Raw genomic sequence first — 21,268 nt, forward strand, 5'->3', positions numbered from 1 at the left:
GGAATGGTAGTTAGATTTGTTTAACAAAGGGAAATGACCGGCGAGGAGAGTAGGCGAGAACGAAAGGGGTGGTTAAGGAGGGACACAGGTTTATATAGCTGGGAAAAGTGCAAATTACTTCAAGAATGAGTTATTTGTTCCTACATAAAATACAAACCATCATCCTTGAATAGGAAAAAACACTGCTTGGTGGGTTGAAAGACCCCCTTGAACCAAACTGGATGGTTTCTTCTTCCTTGGAAGTGTCACTCTGCCTAGTGATGTACAGTAGGGTCCCGAATTATGCGAGAATTTGGTCGATTAATGACCTCGTGTAAATGGAAAATCGCGAATTTCGAAACACACAACTAACAGAAATAATTCCATTGCGGCCATGGCAACCAGCAATTTGCCTATTCAAATGTGTTTACTATCCATTTCCAATACTTTCTTTGTACTATACTGTATTTCTTTATAATATCAAATTGTTTTTGTAAATAAATAAAACATTTAATATACTTTAAAGTTCTAATAACTTGAAAAATGGTTAAAATTACAACCAGGATAGGTGTAAACACCATATATTTCCCGTTATAACACAACCCAAAATACAGACAAATTTTAATGTTTGTCATATCTATTGTATAATACAACTGGTGAATAGCAAAACCATCACTCTATAGACTAGCTTGTTGTATGATTGAAAATCCAGAATTATCAAAATAAAGGCGATTTTATATCATGCGTTTCCTAAACACGCTAAAAAGCACAATAGAAAACGACAACCAATGTTTTGTTTACGTTTATCTCTGATCACAACGAAGAAACAGACGCATTTATACATCTGTGTTTTTGAATTGACAGCAATTTTACCAAGTATAGATTATATGTTGAATTTGTTATTACCAATGTTCTAATTATTTTTTATTAGAACTTTCAAATAAATGAAATGAATGCCATTTATGAAATGTTTTTCTTTATGATGCCGCCTGAAACGGAAACCTTCCATTTGTTTACGCTCCATCTTCGATCATAATAAACAAACGAATGCATTAAACACACATGATCTAAGTCATAACTAATGATATTACAAACATTTAGTAAACATATGTTATTACAAATATTTTACTTACCGTATCCATATAAATTCCTAAATTCGTAGCAAAGCTGGAAATTTTTGTTTCCTTATGCGTTTAATCCACAATAGCAAACTGCCGCTAATGACAGAGTGATAACTTACGATAATTCTAAACTGTTACGTAAGATAATTGTCTTTTCCATATCCAAAATACTTTTCCTAACTTCAGTTATAAGTCAACTTGTACCCACCTCAATTATGGATCCATATGCAAAAAAGGTAAAAGAAGAAATTACTAGGCCTATCTTTAAAGTCACCGAACAATTAGGTTACCGCTATAACGTTCGATGAGAGAGAGAGAGAGAGAGAGAGAGAGAGAGAGAGAGAGATGGTTTTAAAGTACTAAACAATAAATATGATAGGTTATAACACATTGGTGTTTATGTAATATTAACTGTATAGATGGTTTGAATAAGTTAAGAAATGGTGTAAACAATTCTTTGTTATTGTATTCGCGCGGAAGCTAGACATCAGCTGATGTGATCACAGCAAAAGTAAAACAAAAATAAGTTAGCAATACTCGATTTTTAACCCTGGATAGGTACGCTCCTCGGACACCCCTTTAAGGGTATACTCGGACGCGAACGACCCCGACGCCAAAAAAAATTCTTGAAAAATCAGTTTTTGCAGTAACCTCTTTTTTTCTTTTGCCAAAAAAAACTTCAATGAATGCTTAAAACAACTGTAAAGATAAATACTACTCATCTGCAGAAAAACTATTTATTATAAATATTTTAAAAAATTAAGTAGAAAAAAAAGGACCTGACATAAAAATTCATAAAAAAAAAGTTTATACATATATACACAAATCCTTTTAGGAATTGATTCTTGAATGTTTAGGACACATCTTGATGTATTTTGGATGAAGTCAGACCCATGGAGGTGAAGATCTGAAATGAGAAAAAAATGGTATAACTTTTTTTGGCCAAAAAAATTTGTCCAAATTTCATGAATTTTTTTGGGTACCCAAATGAAATAGGAAGTGGCTAATTTTTTTAGGGAATAAACATATGTTATCCTAAAATATAAATATGTAAAAAAATCTTCATTATTTTGTAAATTACATTTATATCCGGGGCCATATCTAAAGGTAATTTTTTGAGTACTTAGAAATTTCGTAAAAAAATACATGTATTTAATATATAATATGATATTTATGCAGGTAAAAATATACCAAAATATCACAAATTCTATAGGGAACAAGAATATATATAGATAGGGCAACTTACGCTTCGGATATGTCCACAAAATGGCCGCCAACCACACTGACTCAGACTCCCTAATCTGCCACTTGAAATGTAGGAAGGGTATGTCAATTTCAAGGTGTTATTTACTAATCTAATTATTATTGGATATACATAAAAATTGTATGGTGGGTTGCTGGATAATTGTCGATTATTTTACGACTATAAAATTAAAATTCTGACCCAAAAAAAATTTTTTGAAGGGAAATAAAATCGAAAAAAAAAACAAAAATGTGAAACAATATAATATTTTAGCTAAAAAAATTTGATGATATTCAATCAAAAAAGAAGTAAACAAAATTTTCCGACAAATAAACATCTAGAGGAATCATTACTCTGTGATAGTTCCTTAGTACGTAGTAATTTTGAAAGAAATGGGAAAAAACGAAAAAATGGCAATCACCGGAAAATCGAACACATACCTATATATACGCCATATCTGGCTAAAAAAAAGATAGGCATGGGTAGCCAGATCATCTAGAAACACTTTCCAACACTATAAAAATATAAGTTTTGCGACACTACTTGCCAATTCCTTACGGTAACATGACTAAGCAAAAAAAAATGCAAAACAAATAAAAAGGGGCACTCGCGGAAAAATGGCTAACATTCTAATATACGGCATTTCAGAAAAAAAAAAACTCAGCCACGTGCTAGGCAAACCATCAAGGCAAATTTTCCGACAAATAAACATCTAAATGAATCATTACTCTGTGATAGTTCCTTAGTACGTAGTAATTTTGAAAGAAATGGGAAAAAATGAAAAAATGGCAATCACAGGAAAATCGAACACATACCTATATATACGCCATATCTGGCTAAAAAAAAAGATAGGCATGGGTAGCTAGATCATCTAGAAACACTTTCCAACACTATAAAATTATAAGTTTTACGACACTACTTGCCAATTCCTTACGGTAACATGACTAAGCAAAAAAATGCAAAACAAATAAAAAGGGGCACTCGCGGAAAAATGGCCATTCTAATATACGGCATTTCAGAAAAAAAAAATTTCAGCCACGTGCTAGGCAAACCATCAAGGCACATTTTCCGACAAATAAACATATAAATGAATCATTACTCTGTGATAGTTCCTTAGTACGTAGTAATTTTGAAAGAAATGGGAAAAAACGAAAAAATGGCAATCACAGGAAAATCGAACACATACTTATATATACGCCATATCTGGCTAAAAAAAAAATAGGCATGGGTAGCCAGATCATCTAGAAACACTTTCCAACACTATAAAAATATAAGTTTTGCGACACTACTTGCCAATTCCTTAAGGTAACATGACTAAGCAAAAAAATGCAAAACAAATAAAAAGGGGCACTCGCGGAAAAATGCCCAACATTCTAATATACGGCATCTCAGATAAAAAAAAAAGACATGCACGTGTTAGCCCAACCATCAAGGCACACTTTCTAATACATAAACATGAAAAAAAAATCAATAATATACGGCAATTCCTTACTACGTAGTAAATTTTTACAAATATTGAAAAAAAACAGAAATTGGCAACCGCAGTTAAATACCCAATATACCAATAACTACGTCGTATCTGACAAAAACAAAGTCACGCATGGGTAGCAAGATCATCTAGACACACTTTCTAACACTAAAAAAGCAAAAGTTTTACGACACTATTTGGCAATATCTTATGGAAAAATGACTTGGCAAAAAAATGAAAAAAAATGAAAAAGGGGCACTCGCGGTAAAATGCCCAACATTCTAATATACGGCATCTCAGATAAAAAAAAAAAGACATGCACGTGTTAGCCCAACCATCAAGGCACACTTTCTAACACATAAACATGAAAAAAAAATGAATAATATACGGCAATTCCTTACTACGTAAAATTTTTTACAAATATTGAAAAAAAAACAAAAATTGGCAACCGCAGTTAAATACCCAATATACCAATAACTACGTCGTATCTGACAAAAACAAAGTCACGCATGGGTAGCCAGATCATCTAAACACACTTTCCAACACTAAACAAGCAAAAGTTTTACGACACTATTTGGTAATATCTTACGGAAAAATGACTTGGTAAAAAAATGAAAAAAAATGAAAAAGGGCCACTCGCGGTAAAATGGTCCTCGTGGTGATGAACGACATTTTAACTAAAAAAAAAATCATGCACATGGTAGCCAAACAACCCACCAAGACCTTCCACAACTGATAACCTATACAAGTTGCACCATTCTACGACAATTTCATAATACGTAATAACTTTGATAATTATGCAAATTACCTTAGAAGGGTAAACTCGGTCGCGCTCGACCCCGACGCGTCTCAGAAATCGGGGAAGGAGTACAGCTACAGCAATGCACATCTGGACACTACTAGAGCGTGTAGGGGAGACACCTCCTGCAGGTCGATCACCCACAAATTCAGTCACGGGGGTGAGTCACGTGAGAAAAACCTCTTTTTTTTTGACGCTCGGGGTCGCGTACGACCCACCGTACCTATCCAGGGTTAAAACACACCCGAAATTTAACAACATAAGTACATGTTTTATTATAGCGCAATTGACATTTAAAGAGTAAAAATTTTCTGGAATAGAATGGTGTTTCCTAAAAAAATAGTGGTTTGCGGACGAAATCGGTTACCGTATTTTAAGCTATGATTGAAATGGATGTATACACGGTATAATTTTTTCGTTTTGTATTTAATTGACACTTCAAGAAAACCGATTTTGGTTTCTTCATCTATTTGTAAGTATTGTATAACGAGAGAGAGAGAGAGAGAGAGAGAGAGAGAGAGAGAGAGAGAGAGAGAATCAGCTGTTGTAATTGAATGTCGTGTTTTTGTTTCGTGTACCCCCTGAAGCGAGGAATTGATCGCCACAACTAACAATATTCATGTTAATTTCATTCTCAAACTCAAGTTGCCATATGTGAACTATGGTTTTATTTCTTACGAGAGAGAGAGAGAGAGAGAGAGAGAGAGAGAGAGAGAGAGAGAGAGAGAGAGAGAGAGATTTCTGCCATTAAATCTCTCTCTCTCTCTCTCTCTCTCTCTCTCTCTCTCTCTCTCTCTCTCTCTAGATTTTATTTTACCGTCTACTCTACAAAACCAATGTTTGCAAATCAAATGTATACTGTTTAAAATATGACAAAATATTGACGACTCGTTACCGAAGTTTAGGCTATTCACTGCCGATAAACGAACCCAGTCTACTCGTGAAAACCTTGAACGCCCAGAGGGAAAAATAAGGCTTTTGAATATACTGTACTAAACAAAAATAATGCTTTAATATACCATCATTAACACTACCATTACAATTATCGTAAGGTTGGAGAAAGATAAAGATTACCGAGAACGTAACCACATTTCTGTTTACATTTTGTCAGCTGGACTCGCACAGTTAACAGTTGATTTCATTGTTGATGTGGAATTTTATCCTTAAATAGGCTATTCATTATGAAATTATGTTAATGAAATGTAATGTTAATATTGTTTTGTAACATTTATTATAAATCACCGTATTTAGGGCTACCAATATACTTAAAAAGACAATAGATTTGATACATTTTGTAGTGCTTGACTCGCGAACTTTGAACAGCCTCGCCGATACAGAAAATTTATTTTTGAAAAATAGCGATCGCGGAAAAGGGGAATCGTGTAATTCGAACACGCTTAATTCGGGACCCTACTGTACGAGAGTAAAGACACTGAATTAAGCAACCTCCCATCTATCTTTCATAGGGATGAGAAGACTGATTTGGACAGACCTGTAGAACATGGATTGCATATGGCCAACTGAAGAGACCTTCCCTCATTAGGAAGGATGGGGGAGATACTTCTTTAGAATTAAAGAATGGAGCTCAGGTGTGTAATTTACTAACATTAGGTCAGATCTATCATATAACGTTTCAACTGCTTCGTCCCAAAAAGAAGTGGAAAGAAATGGAGAATAGCCAGTCATTTTACCATTCATTCCAGACTTGCATCTACACGTTACCATTGGCAAGATTCTTTCTGTCCCATGTGGGAGTCAGGTTAGCAACACAACTACCTGAGCAGCCACCATAGCACCAAGCACAAAGGTGTCAAGGGACTTGACACCTAGTAAATAACACCTAGTAAATGACACTAGTAAACAAAAGGCCCTGAAGGAGGTTTGGCATTTCCAAATTCCAGCCTTAGCAGCTGGGACAAAAAACATCTCTCGATCACCACCCAACACTTTAAATAAGAGAGATGGAGAAGGTCTCGAACCTATCCTGATGGATTCTGGGTTTTGGGCTCAAACCTTGGTATAAAACTAAAGGAAACCTCCTTCCACCTCACAGAATGGTTAACTAAATAAGAGTGACCGTGCAACTTACCTACTGTCTTTGTCGATGCTAGAGAGTCAGATCTCCGTTTGACAACGACCTCAATGGCTAATACAAGGTACACATAATAGCCTAAGGACAAGGGTCACATCCCACGGGGTTCTGAGGTTATGGGGTGGGCAAGACTGCTCAAAACTTATTATGAACACAGACAACTCCCATGTGGAGAAGAGGTCTATACCCTTAGTTGACAGACCATGCCTAATGCTGAGCAGTAGCCTTTGACAGCTACGATTGAGAGGCACTTCTCTCAGCGAAGAAAGATGAGGAAATCTACGACCTGCACTATAGTTGCTCTATTCGGAAAAGTATCCCTTCTAAAATACCATTTGCAGAAGGCCCACTTCCCCTGATAGACAGCTGCAGAGGACCATTGCAGGGAAAAGCCTTTTGCTCATAGATGCTGGATAGCCTCCAACCGTGAAATTTCAGGGACTTCATGGACTGGTGGTACTTCTGAAAGAGTGGCTGACAAAAGAAGCATGGACCATTGGGGTAGTTCCCTCAGAACCTCGACTAGAAAAACTAACAGATCAGGATACCATTCATTATAGAGTCATCTGGGAGCCAACAAGTTCATGCAGAGTCCCGACATACTTGGGGTTTAACAAACAAGAGGGCATAGTGCTGCGCATGGCTGCGATTGCCCATGATCAAACCTTGATGTAGCTTAGAGGCTGGCAATGGAAGTATAATTCATGATGGCAGACTCAGATGGCAGGATGTGGTGTCCTCCTTACTCGAGTCTCCATCTGGGTCCCTATCTTCTGCATGGACTCTTCTAGTTCAAACAACTGAGGTGGGTTTCTGCAAAAAGCACACGTTAAGATGCTAACAATCATTATAGTGTAAGGAATTCCATTACTCTTGAGGAAGCCGGAAGTGCCATAATAAGCAGTCCTAAGGGTATTCGTCTCTAGCGCCTTCTTCTTGAAGAAAATAACTTGGAGAGGATCCTTGCCATACAACTACACATACATGATGTAGCATCTCAGTGCTTGTACGAGTGCTGAGATTAAAATCAAGAGGTGGGAGATCCTGGTATCTGGGAAAACTCAAGTCATGGATTGGGCTCTGAGTGAAAGAAGACCTAGATCGAGTAGTATCAGCAATTTGGATGATCTTATGAGATGGTTTCACAGAAGTTTCTCAGGAACGTCCCAAGGCAGGAGAGGGAAAAGGGTGTCTGCCTACATCCCGATCAGAAGTGTTCGTGCAGAGGGAATGGCCCAAGTCTTGAGCAATGTCAGATTGGTTGTCCTATGCTTTGGTGATTCTTCCTCCTCTTCTACAGTAGGAGTGCTGTGAAGGAACAGGTGAGCTAGTTTCCATGGTAGCTCAAAGGTGAAGGTCCCTTGAGGCAAGAGTGTAAACTCTATTTATTGTTCCAGATCATGTGATTCCTATTGCAAGATTCCTGATCTCAGTAACCAATCATAAGTTTCCTGATTGCTGCATACAATCTTATGTTTCCCAGTTGCTGTACACAATCATAAGGCTCCTAACTTCACAATGCAATCATATGGTTCCCAATTACTGTGCACGAATGTAGAGTTTCCGATTGGGGTAAATGACCGTAGAGAGATTGCTGAAGATGATCGTACAGTTCCCAATAGCAGTAAATGATTGTAGGGTTTCCGATCACAGTAATTACTCATAAGTTTTGCAATCCCGGTCCACGGCAGATTCCATGGGAAAACACCAATTGTGAAGAACTTTCACCAGGCAACCTGTCTTGCAGGAAGCGAACACAATCTGAACATTACCCTCACGATGAAACACAAAGGGACAGAGCACAAGGAATCTCACGCTTGTGTCTGTACGATTTTATAGCCTGTACACGAGATGAAAATAGTCCTAGGTTCTCTTCCATCATATCATGTTATGGAGAGCTAGGGTGAAGCAAATGGCATTAGTTCTGAGATCTGAAGGTCACTGAAGAAGATATGCTTAGTGTCCAACCGCGTAATGTCAAGCAAGCGTGATGAATACATGAACCTTGTAACCAATTGTTTTCTTGAGAAAATTCATTTTTCAGGTATATAACCTAATGTAATCTTGAGGAAATTTGCATTTTAGATACATAAACTCTTGTCAAACGCATGAAGTGAGAACATAACCTGTATTCAACTTAGAACAGTTGGTGAGGGCCCATTTCTTTTTTTAATAGAGGAAACTAGAACTCTATCTCATACAAGGCCAAGAGCTAGCAACAGGTATGTGTGCACTTGTATTGCAAATTGCTCGGCGATGGATACGCTCTTGGAACAATCCGATCAGCGTCGAGTATGAGCTCATATGTACAGTACAGTAGAGATTTATTTGGTACGTACTGCACTCACATTATCCAAGATCATTGGAGACATACTTATGTTGACTGGACCTATTTAGAAAACGTCTTCCCCTTCAAGTGTAGCACTGCATTCACTACGAGACCGATCACGGTTGACAAACAGCGTTTACCAATGTCTGTTCCTGAAGGAACAACTTTCGTTATGTACCTTTTCCCCCATTCTCCCAAAAAAACAAGGTACAGTGGAACCTCTACATACGAATGTCCTAACATACGAATTTTCCAACATTCGAAGTAAAATTCGACCAAATTTCTGTCTCGACACCCGAAGTGTTGCTCCAACATACGAAGTAAACAATACGCGTACACATGGAATTTTCTCGAAAGCGTAAACCGTGGTTTGTTGTTGACGCCGCTAGACGGCAGCACATCGGAGGGACGCCAATTGACCGTCACCTTGATCAGTCCTCTCATCTCGTGCGCATCGTGTGGTTGTTCTCTATTCGCTCAGTTATTAACAGTGTTTTTTATCTTCCTTTTTCACGTGTTCTTTTCTGTGTTTCGTAATCATGGGTCCTAAAAAGCTTAGTTTCGATTCAGGAAGTACTATTAGTGGTGAGAAAAGGAAGAAGTCAATGCTTTCATTAGAACTAAAGCAAGATATAATAGAAAAGCATGAGCGAAGTGTACATGTTAGCGATCTGGCTAAACAATATGGCCGGAATATGTCTACGATCTCGACGATCATAAAACAGAAGGCAGCCATTAAAGCAGTGAAACCTTTGAAGGGGATCACGATTATTTCCAAACGTCGTAGCCATACCCTTGAAGAGATGGAATGCCTTTTGTTAATAAGGATCAAGGACAAGGAGATTGTTAGCGATACGATCACTGAAACGATCATTTGTGAGAAGCCCAGCGCTATCTACAGTGACTTGAAGGCGGCGGGCTCTGGGGGTGACGCGGGGGAGAGTTCAGCCGATCCTACGACGGAGAAATTCAAGGCGTCTCTAGGTTGGTTCGAGAAATTCAGGAAATGGACCGGGATTCATTCAGTTGTTCGGCATGGAGAAGCTTCGAGTTCGGACACCAAGGCTGCTAAAGACTTTGTTAAAAAGTTCGAAAACATCGTGGCGGAGGAAGGCTACGTAGAGCAGCAGGTGTTCAACTGTGATGAAACCGGTCTGTTTTGGAAAAAGATGCCTAGTCGAACGTACATTACCGCCGAAGAGAAGAAAATGCCTGGATATAAGCCAATGAAGGATCGATTGACTCTTGCGCTTTGTGCCAACGCCAGCGGGGACTGCAAAATTAAGCCTTTATTAGTTTACCATTCCGAAAACCCTAGGGCATTTAAAGCACATAGAATTAATAAAGACCTACTACATGTTCTATGGCGTTCTAATTCTAAGGCTTGGGTTACTAGGCATATCTTTGTGGAATGGGTAAACATAGTTTTCGGCCCTGCTGTCAAGAAGTACCTTCAGGAGAGGAATTTGCCTTTGAAGTGCTTCCTTTGTTTAGACAATGCACCCGCTCACCCCCCCGGACTCGAAGATGATATCATCGACGAATACAAATTCATCAAAGTGTTGTATCTTCCACCGAATACCACCCCTATCCTCCAGCCCATGGACCAGCAAGTCATCTCTAATTTTAAGAAGCTGTACACCAAGCACTTATCTAAGCAGTGCTTTAATGTCACGCAAAGCACCAACTTAACTTTGCGTGAATTTTGGAGGAGCCACTTTAATATTGTGCACTGCTTAAAGATAATAGATCAGGCCTGGGAGGGAGTAACTCGATGGACCCTGAATTCAGCTTGGAAGAAGCTTTGGCCTGATGCTGTTGCAACCATAGATTTTGAAGGTTTTGGCCCCGAGAATGAACCTGTGCTTGCCGCCGAGGAAGACGTCGAAGAGATTGTATCCCTTGGCAAGTCCATGGGTCTGGAGGTGGATGAAGATGACATCACCGAACTCGTCGATGAGCATCATGAAGAGCTCACCACCCAGGAACTCAAGGAGCTGCAAGCCATGCAGCATGATGAGTTCCAAGCGCAGTCGAGTGAGTCGGAGAAGACTGAGGAGGTAGGCCAAATCTTAGGTACGGTGGAAATAAGACAGATGTTGGCACATAATCAACACGAGGTTGATTTCATCGACAAGCATCACCCACAGATACTTCAGGTTTGCCGTGTTGTTGCGCAGTTCGATGATGTTTGCTTAACTCATTTCAGAAAAATCCTCAAAAGCCGTACCAAGCAACTTTCACTCGATATCGATAGGTTCTTTAAAAAATCTCAACTAAAACGGTCTAGTGATCATGATGAAAAGAAAGAAAGTGAAGCAAAGAAAAGGAAGACCGAATCGAGTGTAAGTGATGAAAATTAAAAATAAGAAAAGAAAAAATGTAAAAAAAAATATAAAATTATAAAAATGAAAAAAAAAAAAATAAGCTAAGTTAAGTTAAAGTTCACGTAGTGTAAGTTAGTTTAAGTTATCGTACACGTTATCGTACAAAGTTGCCGTCCCTACCTCCTCGCTAATCTTCCATTTCCTCCTGCGTAGCAGTCCCTACACCTGTGCTGGCCTGTCGCTAAGGTAAAGTGTTACATAAAAACCACTTTTTTATTTATTATTTTTTTATTATTATTCTTTTTTTATATATTTCTGTATCATTTTATTGTATTAATGTTATGTGTAATTATGTGTAGCCATTTATTATGGAGTTATTATGGGTTTTTAGGCTGAGGAACGAATTAAACAAATTACCGAGTATTCTTATGGGAATATTTGCTCCAACATACGAAGAAGTTTCTGGAACGAATTAAGATCGTATGTAGAGGTATCACTGTACTCATGCAGGAAAGGAGGAGATGAGTGAGTGTGTCACATACACCTACTGTATGAATATTCAGGGAAGGAATGTTTCAGGCAAGTATTCTCTCGGGGAGAAATTTGCTGGCAAATGTAGAAATATCAAATTTCTTGCCTTACTAGAAGTTGAATGTGATCTCTCAGAGGGTGAGCACAAATTTCTAGGCAAATGTGAGCAATCATTTGGGGGTAAGCATACCTTTCTATAAGGTGCATGTGAAAAGTAGAGCACTCTCGATCTGGAGATCACACACCAGCAATAGAGCACACTTGACCACAAAGAGGTGAGAGGTGTGACAACATAATACAATAAGTGTGCACCATCGGGCAGAGCAAGAGTTGGGTAGTACTCGCATCAGAGGCCCAACACCAGGTGAGCTAGCTTGAGCGCAAAAAGAGAGTCGCATGTGAATAACATAAGTCTAATGACTGAGCGCAACTAGAGTGGGCCGCACGACTAAGTGAATACTATATGTCTCATGAATGAGCGAGCTAGCACAAACAGGTGAGGTGGCATTCTCTAGGAGCACACAATCACAAAATGGTGAGTTTACACTCCCGTAAGGCTGTGTGATAGCAAGCAGGTGAGGTAGCCCTCCTGTAGATGAGTGCAGTCGTGAGGGGGTGCTCCCTTAGGAGCATGTTATCATGAGCAGGTGAGGTGGAGCTCCTTTAGTAACGGGCGATCAGATAAGGTAGGAAAATCTGATTGCAAACAGGTGAGATAGCCCTCGCACTAGCAAATAACCAAAAAGGTGCTCTCAAACAGACGAGATGGCGGTCCTTTAAGATTGTGTGAGTACATAGTAGCCTGCTAATGAATAGTAGCACAAAAATAGGCAAGTAATGTCGTTTTTCTCTTTGTCCAAGGTGAAGGATTGGGCAACTGTCTCTCCTACATGGAAAGAAACGGTAGGAGTCATGTATGTGCAACTCCTATCGACTGGGCTTTGACTTTTACAAATGTTTATCACATAGATTTACACAAAAACTTGGTTGTAGCATAGGTCTAGACTCTATAGGGATGCTTTTACCTTCAGTTATCACATCCCAATAATTCTAGCATTGCTATGCAACTGGTACAGCCTTAATAGGTAAACATCTGGGGTACTGCTCTACATCTATAAAGCAAGTTGATTTTTTTCTGCTCCTGACTCAGCAGATTTAGTTTTACCTATAATTTAGTAACAAAATAAGAAGAATTTGGGGAAGTTCAACTATTCATTTTCCTCATCTTCTCACCATTTTCAGGTCCTGTGTCCTACTACTATTTAAATTTTGTCCCAACTAACAAGCACTTCAGCTAGATATGATTATGATAATTGTTGTTGTGTGAAATATACTATGTTCAGATAACTTTTTTATATAATCCCAATGATCAAATAGGGGGAGTCCTTCTACGAGCCCCTTAAGTTCAATTTTTTTTCATGCCCTGAAAAACAGGGAGTAAAGATGATGTCATTAGGTGAATGGAGCCAGCACAGTAGCAATCTTCTGGATTTTAATAAATACATACGCAATGAGACTCAGATTCCTACATCACAGAAATTAATTTAGGAATAAGGTTATATTAAAATAAAAAACCAAATAAAACTTACATCAAATCTTCTGGAAGCATGCTGAATACACCAAGTTCTACTTGCACCTCAGAATCCAGTATAATCCGATCCTCAGAAATAAGCTTTATCCCAGTAATTTCAAAAATCCTTTCGCTGGGTATCATTAAAGGTGAATCTATAAATGAGAAAGGATAAAACTTTCAATGGAAACTAATAAAATTATAACAAACTATTCGTGCAAAATACACAAATATATACAATGGTAAGGAGTAGGGAATATGTCATTGTTGACAACTAGCGCATCATAATAATCTAAATCCATGCAATTAAACAACCAGAATCTTTCTGAAAGACATTCTCTAAAAACAAATAATCTCTTGGGTGACAGTCGCGCAAAGTCTTTAATTAGCTGGATAACAATCCGACCCTTCCCACAGATGAAGAGTGACACCTCCAAGTAACATTATTACAAGATATTGTATAAGAAGAAAAGACTTTAAATATATGATTGTTGCACTTACAAAAAAAATACTGACTGACAATGTCAGATCAGCAATTTCAAAATGAAATAAAAATTCCAATAAAATTAAAAGGAAAAACAAAATGAGAAAAGAAAAAAAACTTCAGAACAGATTTAGATTTGGGATTTTGAAGCCCCTGGAGATGTTGCTTGGACACATTCACAATAATAATAATAATAAAATATAGTAATGATTAAAATTGACTTCATAATACAATAATAATAATCTATCTGAACCTAATTCTCCATTCAAAAGTCTGCCCTGCACACAATCCTCTTCATTTCTCCATATCAATATTAGCTTGAACACCAATCTCTCTCTATTATGTTCTTCACTTTCCTTGAATCTTCTTCCTTTCTCATCTTTCCTTCCCATCCCCCAACAGTCGTCCTATCTCCAAGATCAAGTCAAAAGCATATAGGGAAGAGGAATACAATAGTCCCTCCTCTCCACCATCCAGGCACCATAAGCAAAAATAAAATAACCTTCCCCCCATTTAAAGATATTGTTGTAAAGAGTAAATAAATTAGTCCCTTCAATCCCTGCCCCAACACAGACATTTATCTCTCAAGCCCCAGGCCCTTTCTGGTGACATCTTACTTAACTCCACTTTACACAACAACCATTAGCACTAAGAATTTATAACTCTTCAAGCATAAAGCTGGAAAAAATTCCTTTGAAAAAAAAGAGAGAGAGAGAGAGAGAGAGAGAGAGAGAGAGAGAGAGAGAGAGAGAGAGAGAGAGAGAGAGAGAGAGAGAGAGAGAGAGAGAGAGAGAGAGAGAGAGAGAGTGTTTAAATAAAGAACAAAATAAGTGCAAATAAATTCACAAAATACAAATGAAATGGATAGAATATCAATAAAAAGACAGAAATGCTGTAGAGAAAACTAGCTACTGTATTTTATAATGATAAAACCGAGTAACAGAATTCTTAAATAAATCATGGGTAAACATGTTACAAAAAGCACAAATCAAAAATGGTTCATTATCATAATAACAAGCATGTGCCAGATTGCTGGGAACCTATTCCAAGTAAAAAAGGGGAAATACTTTTCACTATATATACATTGAGATTTGAACTTTGCATACTATAACGGGAGATATTCTTTTATAAAAAAAATACCATTCTAAAGAATAAAGGAGGCTTCTTAAAAAATAATCATATCTACCTTTGCCAACTTTTTCAATAGCAGAAGACATATTTTCAAAGTGTTCTTTCCTGATTTCAGTACTCAATACTTCACTCCCTGATAGCTGTGCACATGTTCGGATGTACCTGAAAATATAAAATTTTTAACAGAGTGCTCATTAAGGAAGTTTATTTAACAATAGCATCAAAATTATCATTATAGATTATTTTAAATCATCTTTTTTATTCATATGGTCAGATATGGAGTAAATTTTCAACTCTTCTCTGAACACCACTTTTTCTGAACACTCTTCATCATTATCTATCCCTTCCCACCCTGAATTCCAGGAACTTGCTAGAAGTCTTCATACTGATACTTCTATAATTTCTGATTTTTAAAGCAAATACACATCATTCCTTTTCAACAATGTACACAGCTCTCTGCCACTTCCACATTTATATGATTATACCAATGTACTCTGGCCATAAGTATTTAAATTCTACAGTTGCACTTTTCAAAATCTCATTCACTTTCCTTGTCATTGCCTATGTTTCTGCTACACAAAGTAGTACAAAACTTGTGCATCATTTTTATATAATTTTCAGAGGATAGGGATGCTGAAAACTAAGATTCATGGATACGAAAGGCCAATTGCAAATCTTCAATCAAGTTTGACCTCAGGGAAGAGTCTAATTTGATCATAACCAACTCGCATGTATTTCACAAGAGCATAACGGGAAATTTCAGTTCTAATAAGCATGGTTGCTACTTCCTCATTCCAATATTTCCACCAACCAGCAAGTGTTCTTTTTTAAATATCTAGAATGACGTTTTCAAGATCAGAGTACTCTGTCTGGGGAAAACAGCAAGGCTCCAGTACCAACCATCAATTTATCTCCCCAACCAAAGCAACAATACAGGTAGAGGAAAAATTTCCTCTTTCTTGGCTCAGTTTGGGCCATATCTAAGCAAAGAAACATAGGCTTGGAATCAACTGTTTTGTCTGATTGAAGATAGGAATCAGAGGCTGTCTCGTGTAGGAGTTTTTACATGCACATTTCAACTCTACTAAGATGGTGAAGATTCTGAAGATTTCTGAGAGAATTATTTTCTTGGTTCTGGCTCCAGATCATTACCTGTTATAGACACAGTAGGCCAGGATATCAATTACAAAGGGGGTTGTAGATTTTTGTGGAGTGATCATAATCAAAGATATAAACCTGCTTGACATCTTTCTCTTCTCCCTTAACTGCCACTGCATGGTTCTCTTGCCCTTTTTTATTTTATAAAAGTATACTGTCCTGGATGAAAGGGATATAATAAAAAAGTGCCTTAAATCCTCTAAGCTTATCTTGCATAAAAAAAGAGGACACTGTGATAGACAGGCAACACAACATCACCAGGGCTGATTATTTGGCAGTGAGATTTTGACTTAGTATTTGCCACATCTTTCTAGGTAACTATTCACCATAATGTGCAGCCATTCCCTATAGTCAGCATCAAGGATATTATGTTATAGCACTTAGTCAAGAGTGACCAAGCTCTACAGCACAACATCCTATATCCAGAGTGTGCGTTTGCTGCATTTCTACAAAAAGAAATGGCATTATTGATCATCACAAAAAAAATTGCACAAGTTCTCTTTTTCCATATCTTCTAACCAGTACTCTGGCCTTCCTGATAAGGCAGACAATCATCCTTTGTATGACAGTATGACAGTGTGCATTGGCAGTTTCTGCTTAATATGATTAAAATAGCAGTTACATGGAATATAAGAGTGGTCTGGGATATGGTTAATATGGAAAACATGGAGAACTCCTCATTCAATTATCTGAAACACGACAGTAACATTTTTTTTTTCTTGCATCAAAAGATGTCTGATAACAACACCAGGTTAGTGTGAATTTCATTATTATGGTAACCTATACAGAACCAACAAAGTAAAACTAGCCATTAAACTGCTGAATTTTTCCAGCCATAAACAGACACCATTAACTATTTTTTTTCAAATCATATATAAATTACAAATCCATACCTCCCTCATATGAAAAGTACTTAAAATCTAGAGTGCTCAAGTTGGCATATCTGCAATTGTCATATGATGCAGGAGCATCACAAGTCAGACAATGAATGTATAGTAATCACTAATGCTATACTCATTAAATGTATAGATCAAGACCTATAATACATATACTGTAGTTGTAATGTCATTGTTTATCATAAATATCTGCATATGCATCAAGCATGTTTTTTAGGCCAAATCAAATATTATGTCTACATAGTATGTGGAATGTGATGAGGTTATATGGAATTAGTGGAAGGTTATTGCAAGTAGTTAAAAGTTTCTATAAAGAAAGTAAAGCGTGTGTTAGGATAGGAAATGAAGTGAGCAATTGGTTTCCGGTAAGTGGGGCTGAGACAGTGACGTCGCCATGGTTGTTTAACTTGTATGTTGATGGAGTGATGAGAGAGGTGAATGCTCGAGTGCTTGGACGAGGATTGAAACTGGTAGACGAGAATGACCATGAATGGGAGGTAAATCAGTTGTTGTTTGCGGATGATACTGTACTGGTTGCAGACGCGGAAGAGAAGCTTGGCCGATTAGTGACAGAATTTGGAAGGGTGTGTGAAAGAAGGAAGTTGAGAGTGGGTAAGAGTAAGGTTATGAGATGTACGAGAAGGGAAGGTGGTGCGAGGTTGAATGACATGTTGAATGTAGAGTTATTTGAAGAAGTGGATCAGTTTAAGTACAGTACTTGGGGTCTGTTGTTGCAGCAAATGGTGGAGTGGAAGCAGATGTACGTCAGTGAGTGAATGAAGGATGCAAAGTGTTGGGGGCAGTGGAGGGAGTGGTAAAGAATAGAGGGCTGGGCATGAACGTAAAGAGAGTTCTGTATGAGAAAGTGATTGCACCCACTGTGATGTATGGATCGGAGTTGTGGGGAATGAAAGTGACAGAGAGACAGAAACTGAATGTGTTTGAGATGAAGTGTCTGAGGAGTATGGCTGGTGTATCTCAAGTAGATAGGGTTAGGAACAAAGTAGTGAGGGTGAGAACAGGTGTAAGAAATGAGTTAGCAGCTAGAGTGAATATGAATGTGGTGAGGTGGTTTGGCCATGCTGAGAGAATGGAAAATGGCTGTCTGCTAAAGAAGGTGATGAATGCAAGAGTTGATGGGAGAAATACAAGAGGAAGGCTAAGGTTTGGGTGGATGGATGGAGTGAAGAAAGCTCTGGGTGATAGGAGGATAGATGTGAGAGAGGCAAGAGAGCATGCTAGAAATAGGAATGAAATGGCGAGCGATTGTAACGCAGTTCCAGTAGGCCCTGCTGCTACCTCCAGTCACCTTGGATGACCGTGGAGGTAGCAGCAGTAGGGGTTTCAGGAACATAGAGGAAATATCCCCTTTTTTTTTTTTCATTAGTTTGATGTCACCTAACCCCTAAAATTTGGGGAAGTGCCTTGGTATATGTATGTATATAGTATGAAAAGTAATGGGCCAAGAACACTACCCTGAGAAACACATGATATATTCCTATATTCCCTATGGTGCCATCAACAACAGATATTTGGAATCTAGCACTTAAAAATTCAATAAGTATGCTAATAAAAGACCCACCTACTCCATAGGAGATTGGCCAGGGCACCAGCTATAGAGTTATAGGGTCCTTTGACTGGCCAGGCAGTAATACATTGGATCCCTCTCTCTGGTTACAGCTCATTTTGTTTTTGCCTACACATACACCGAATAGTCTGGCCTATTCTTTCCACACTCTCTTCTGTCCTCATACACCTGACAACACAGAATACCAAACAATTCTTCTTCACTTAAGGGGTTAACTACTACAATGTAATATGTTCAGTGGCTACTTTCCTCCTGGTAAGGGGAAAAGACTTTAGCTACAGTAAGCAGCTCTTCAAGGAGTAGGACACTCCAAATTAAAACCATTGTTCTCTAGTCTTGGGTAGTGCCATAGCTTCTGTACCATGGGCTTCCACTGTCTTGGATTAGAGTTCTCTTGCTTGAGGGTACACTCAGGCATGCTGTTCTATCTTATTTCTCTTCCTCTTTTTTTTTTTAAGTTTTTATAATTTATATATGTAATATCTGATTAAATGTTGTTACTGTTCATGAAATATTTGATATTGATTGTTTATTATTTCTCTTGTCGTTTTTTTTATTTACTAGTTTCCTTTCCTAACTGGGCTATTTTTCTGTGTTGGAGCTTTTGGGTATATAGCATCTTGCTTTTCTGACTAGGGTTATAGCCTAGCTTGTAATAATAATAATAAGAACTGTTTGAGTTTGGAAACAAGGGCCTCATGATTAACACAGTCAAGGCAGAACTAAAATCACGACCAATCATATAAACTTCCTGACCACAATCAAGGGATTTCTGTAAAGCATTGGAAATTGTAAGAAGGGCATCAGATTCAAAACTTTGCTGTAGATTTCTTCGTAAGCCTCTGTATGCCTCCTATTGTTTGTGCCACAATTAACAAAATTTTCAATAACTTCAAAATCTCACCAAATAGCTCTGCAATGTCAGTCATAGAGGCTTCAACTTGATTTAAAGATTTAAGCACTAGTGAACAGAAAATCCTGATACTTCCCATAATGCCTCAAAGTTGGAGGCAATTTGGACCCATTTCTTCAGAGGGAAAAGTAATTCTCAAATGAAAATTAGATAGTACACACATCATTTCACTAGTAATCTATGCTGAAAATGAACGGATTTTAAAGTGATCAAGTGACACCTCACGCCATAAGTTTCAGTAAGCAATTCTTCAGTGTCGAAATATTCAGTATACTTTCTAAATGCATGGATCTTTCATAAGGGTACTCAAAGTCATCTACTTCTTTTAATGGAGCTTCTTTCCACAGGGTGATGGGTTAATTGATTTTGCTCACTAAGCATCAGTCACTATTTGTGTAATACTTGAACAGCATAGAGAGAGAGATGACTGATAGAATTTCAATACACTATATATATTTCATGTTCTAAGTCATGATTGCTCTACACTATTTTCGTATTTGTCTATAAATCCTTTTGAATAAAATTACCTTGGAAGCATTTAAATTATAATGAATCATCATATAAGCTTCTACACTTTCATACAACCACTGTAAGCAAACAAACAATTTTGAATTGATACCAGATTTCCCTCTGCCCGCAACAACAGTTTGGAACCCGCAAACCAATTTCTCCATCCGAGAGAACTAGCACTGAAGTGGTGACGAGTGATACTTATAAATTTTCTATGAAAAAGAGCTAGAATATGGGGTTGCCAATTAGTAGGTTAAATCCTTCTATTGCTATGTACACAAAAAATAGATTATTTTCTGCCTTGCGGTTCATTGGAAGGGACTGCACATACAACAATAGCCATCAGCCAGATACTGATGTGACAGCTCATGCCGACAAACACCGTCGCGTAAGGGTTAAGCCACTTACAAGTTTTTTCAACAATTTAACTTTTGGTGTTATAAATATGCAAGAATGCTTTCACTCATTCTTTTCACTGGCTAGCTTTAAGCGCAACTCTGGGCTTCTTTGATAATTGGCATACATTTCAATCTATGGAGTACAAAAATGGTTGTAATCAAAATGAGTAAGGAGCTTAAGTGCAGCTAAGGCAACTGCTATCAGTAAAATATTACCGTGCAGTCAAAAGGTAGGCAAGATTACATGAGGGAACACAACAGCTGTACTTGGCAGAATTTTCCCAGCACTGAAATTTTCTGTTTGTCATTAGTTCAAAAATTTTTGGATTTCAAAGGTTTCCAAATTTGAATGAAGGCTTCTTAACTTGTCCTATGATATTAGTTATCAAGTGATCCAAAAGCTTTACAGTATTCATTTCTATTTTTAGAACCACTTCCCAAATCAATCATTTGCTCCACATGACATCATATCAGGATGAGCACTCAATACAGAGGGGATAAATGGAATGAGAATCCATATGTAACCGACTTTTTATTTCTATGAGGTTAGGATCTCAGCAGCCCTATCTCTAAGAAAAGCTGGATGGTAAAACTGTTTAATAGCATAAACACTAACATCTGAACCAAAAGCAAGTTCAATTTCCCAACTACTATTGTAGACCTCTTGCAGTAGGGATACTCGGCAAACCAATTTCAACAATGATAACCCCTTATATACTGTAAGTGGTAAC

The 21,268-nt window shown here is 37.7% G+C and overlaps 1 protein-coding gene across 2 annotated transcripts in view; it reads right to left on the bottom strand.

Annotated features, from left to right (window-relative positions):
- Window positions 1-21,268, bottom strand: part of SIDL (SIDL trafficking protein particle complex subunit 10) — a 137,397-nt gene that overhangs the window by 62,139 nt on the left and 53,990 nt on the right. For both annotated transcript variants that reach the window (XM_068372761.1, XM_068372760.1), the window contains exons 12-13: window positions 15,130-15,236; window positions 13,479-13,614 (exon numbers count right to left, since the gene is read on the bottom strand). In XM_068372761.1, the coding sequence (XP_068228862.1) occupies window positions 13,479-13,614; window positions 15,130-15,236 (243 nt within the window). The remainder of the gene's footprint in view (window positions 1-13,478; window positions 13,615-15,129; window positions 15,237-21,268) is intronic.

The sequence above is a fragment of the Palaemon carinicauda genome, chromosome 4, assembly GCF_036898095.1.
Source record: "Palaemon carinicauda isolate YSFRI2023 chromosome 4, ASM3689809v2, whole genome shotgun sequence".
Lineage (NCBI taxonomy): Eukaryota > Metazoa > Arthropoda > Malacostraca > Decapoda > Palaemonidae > Palaemon > Palaemon carinicauda.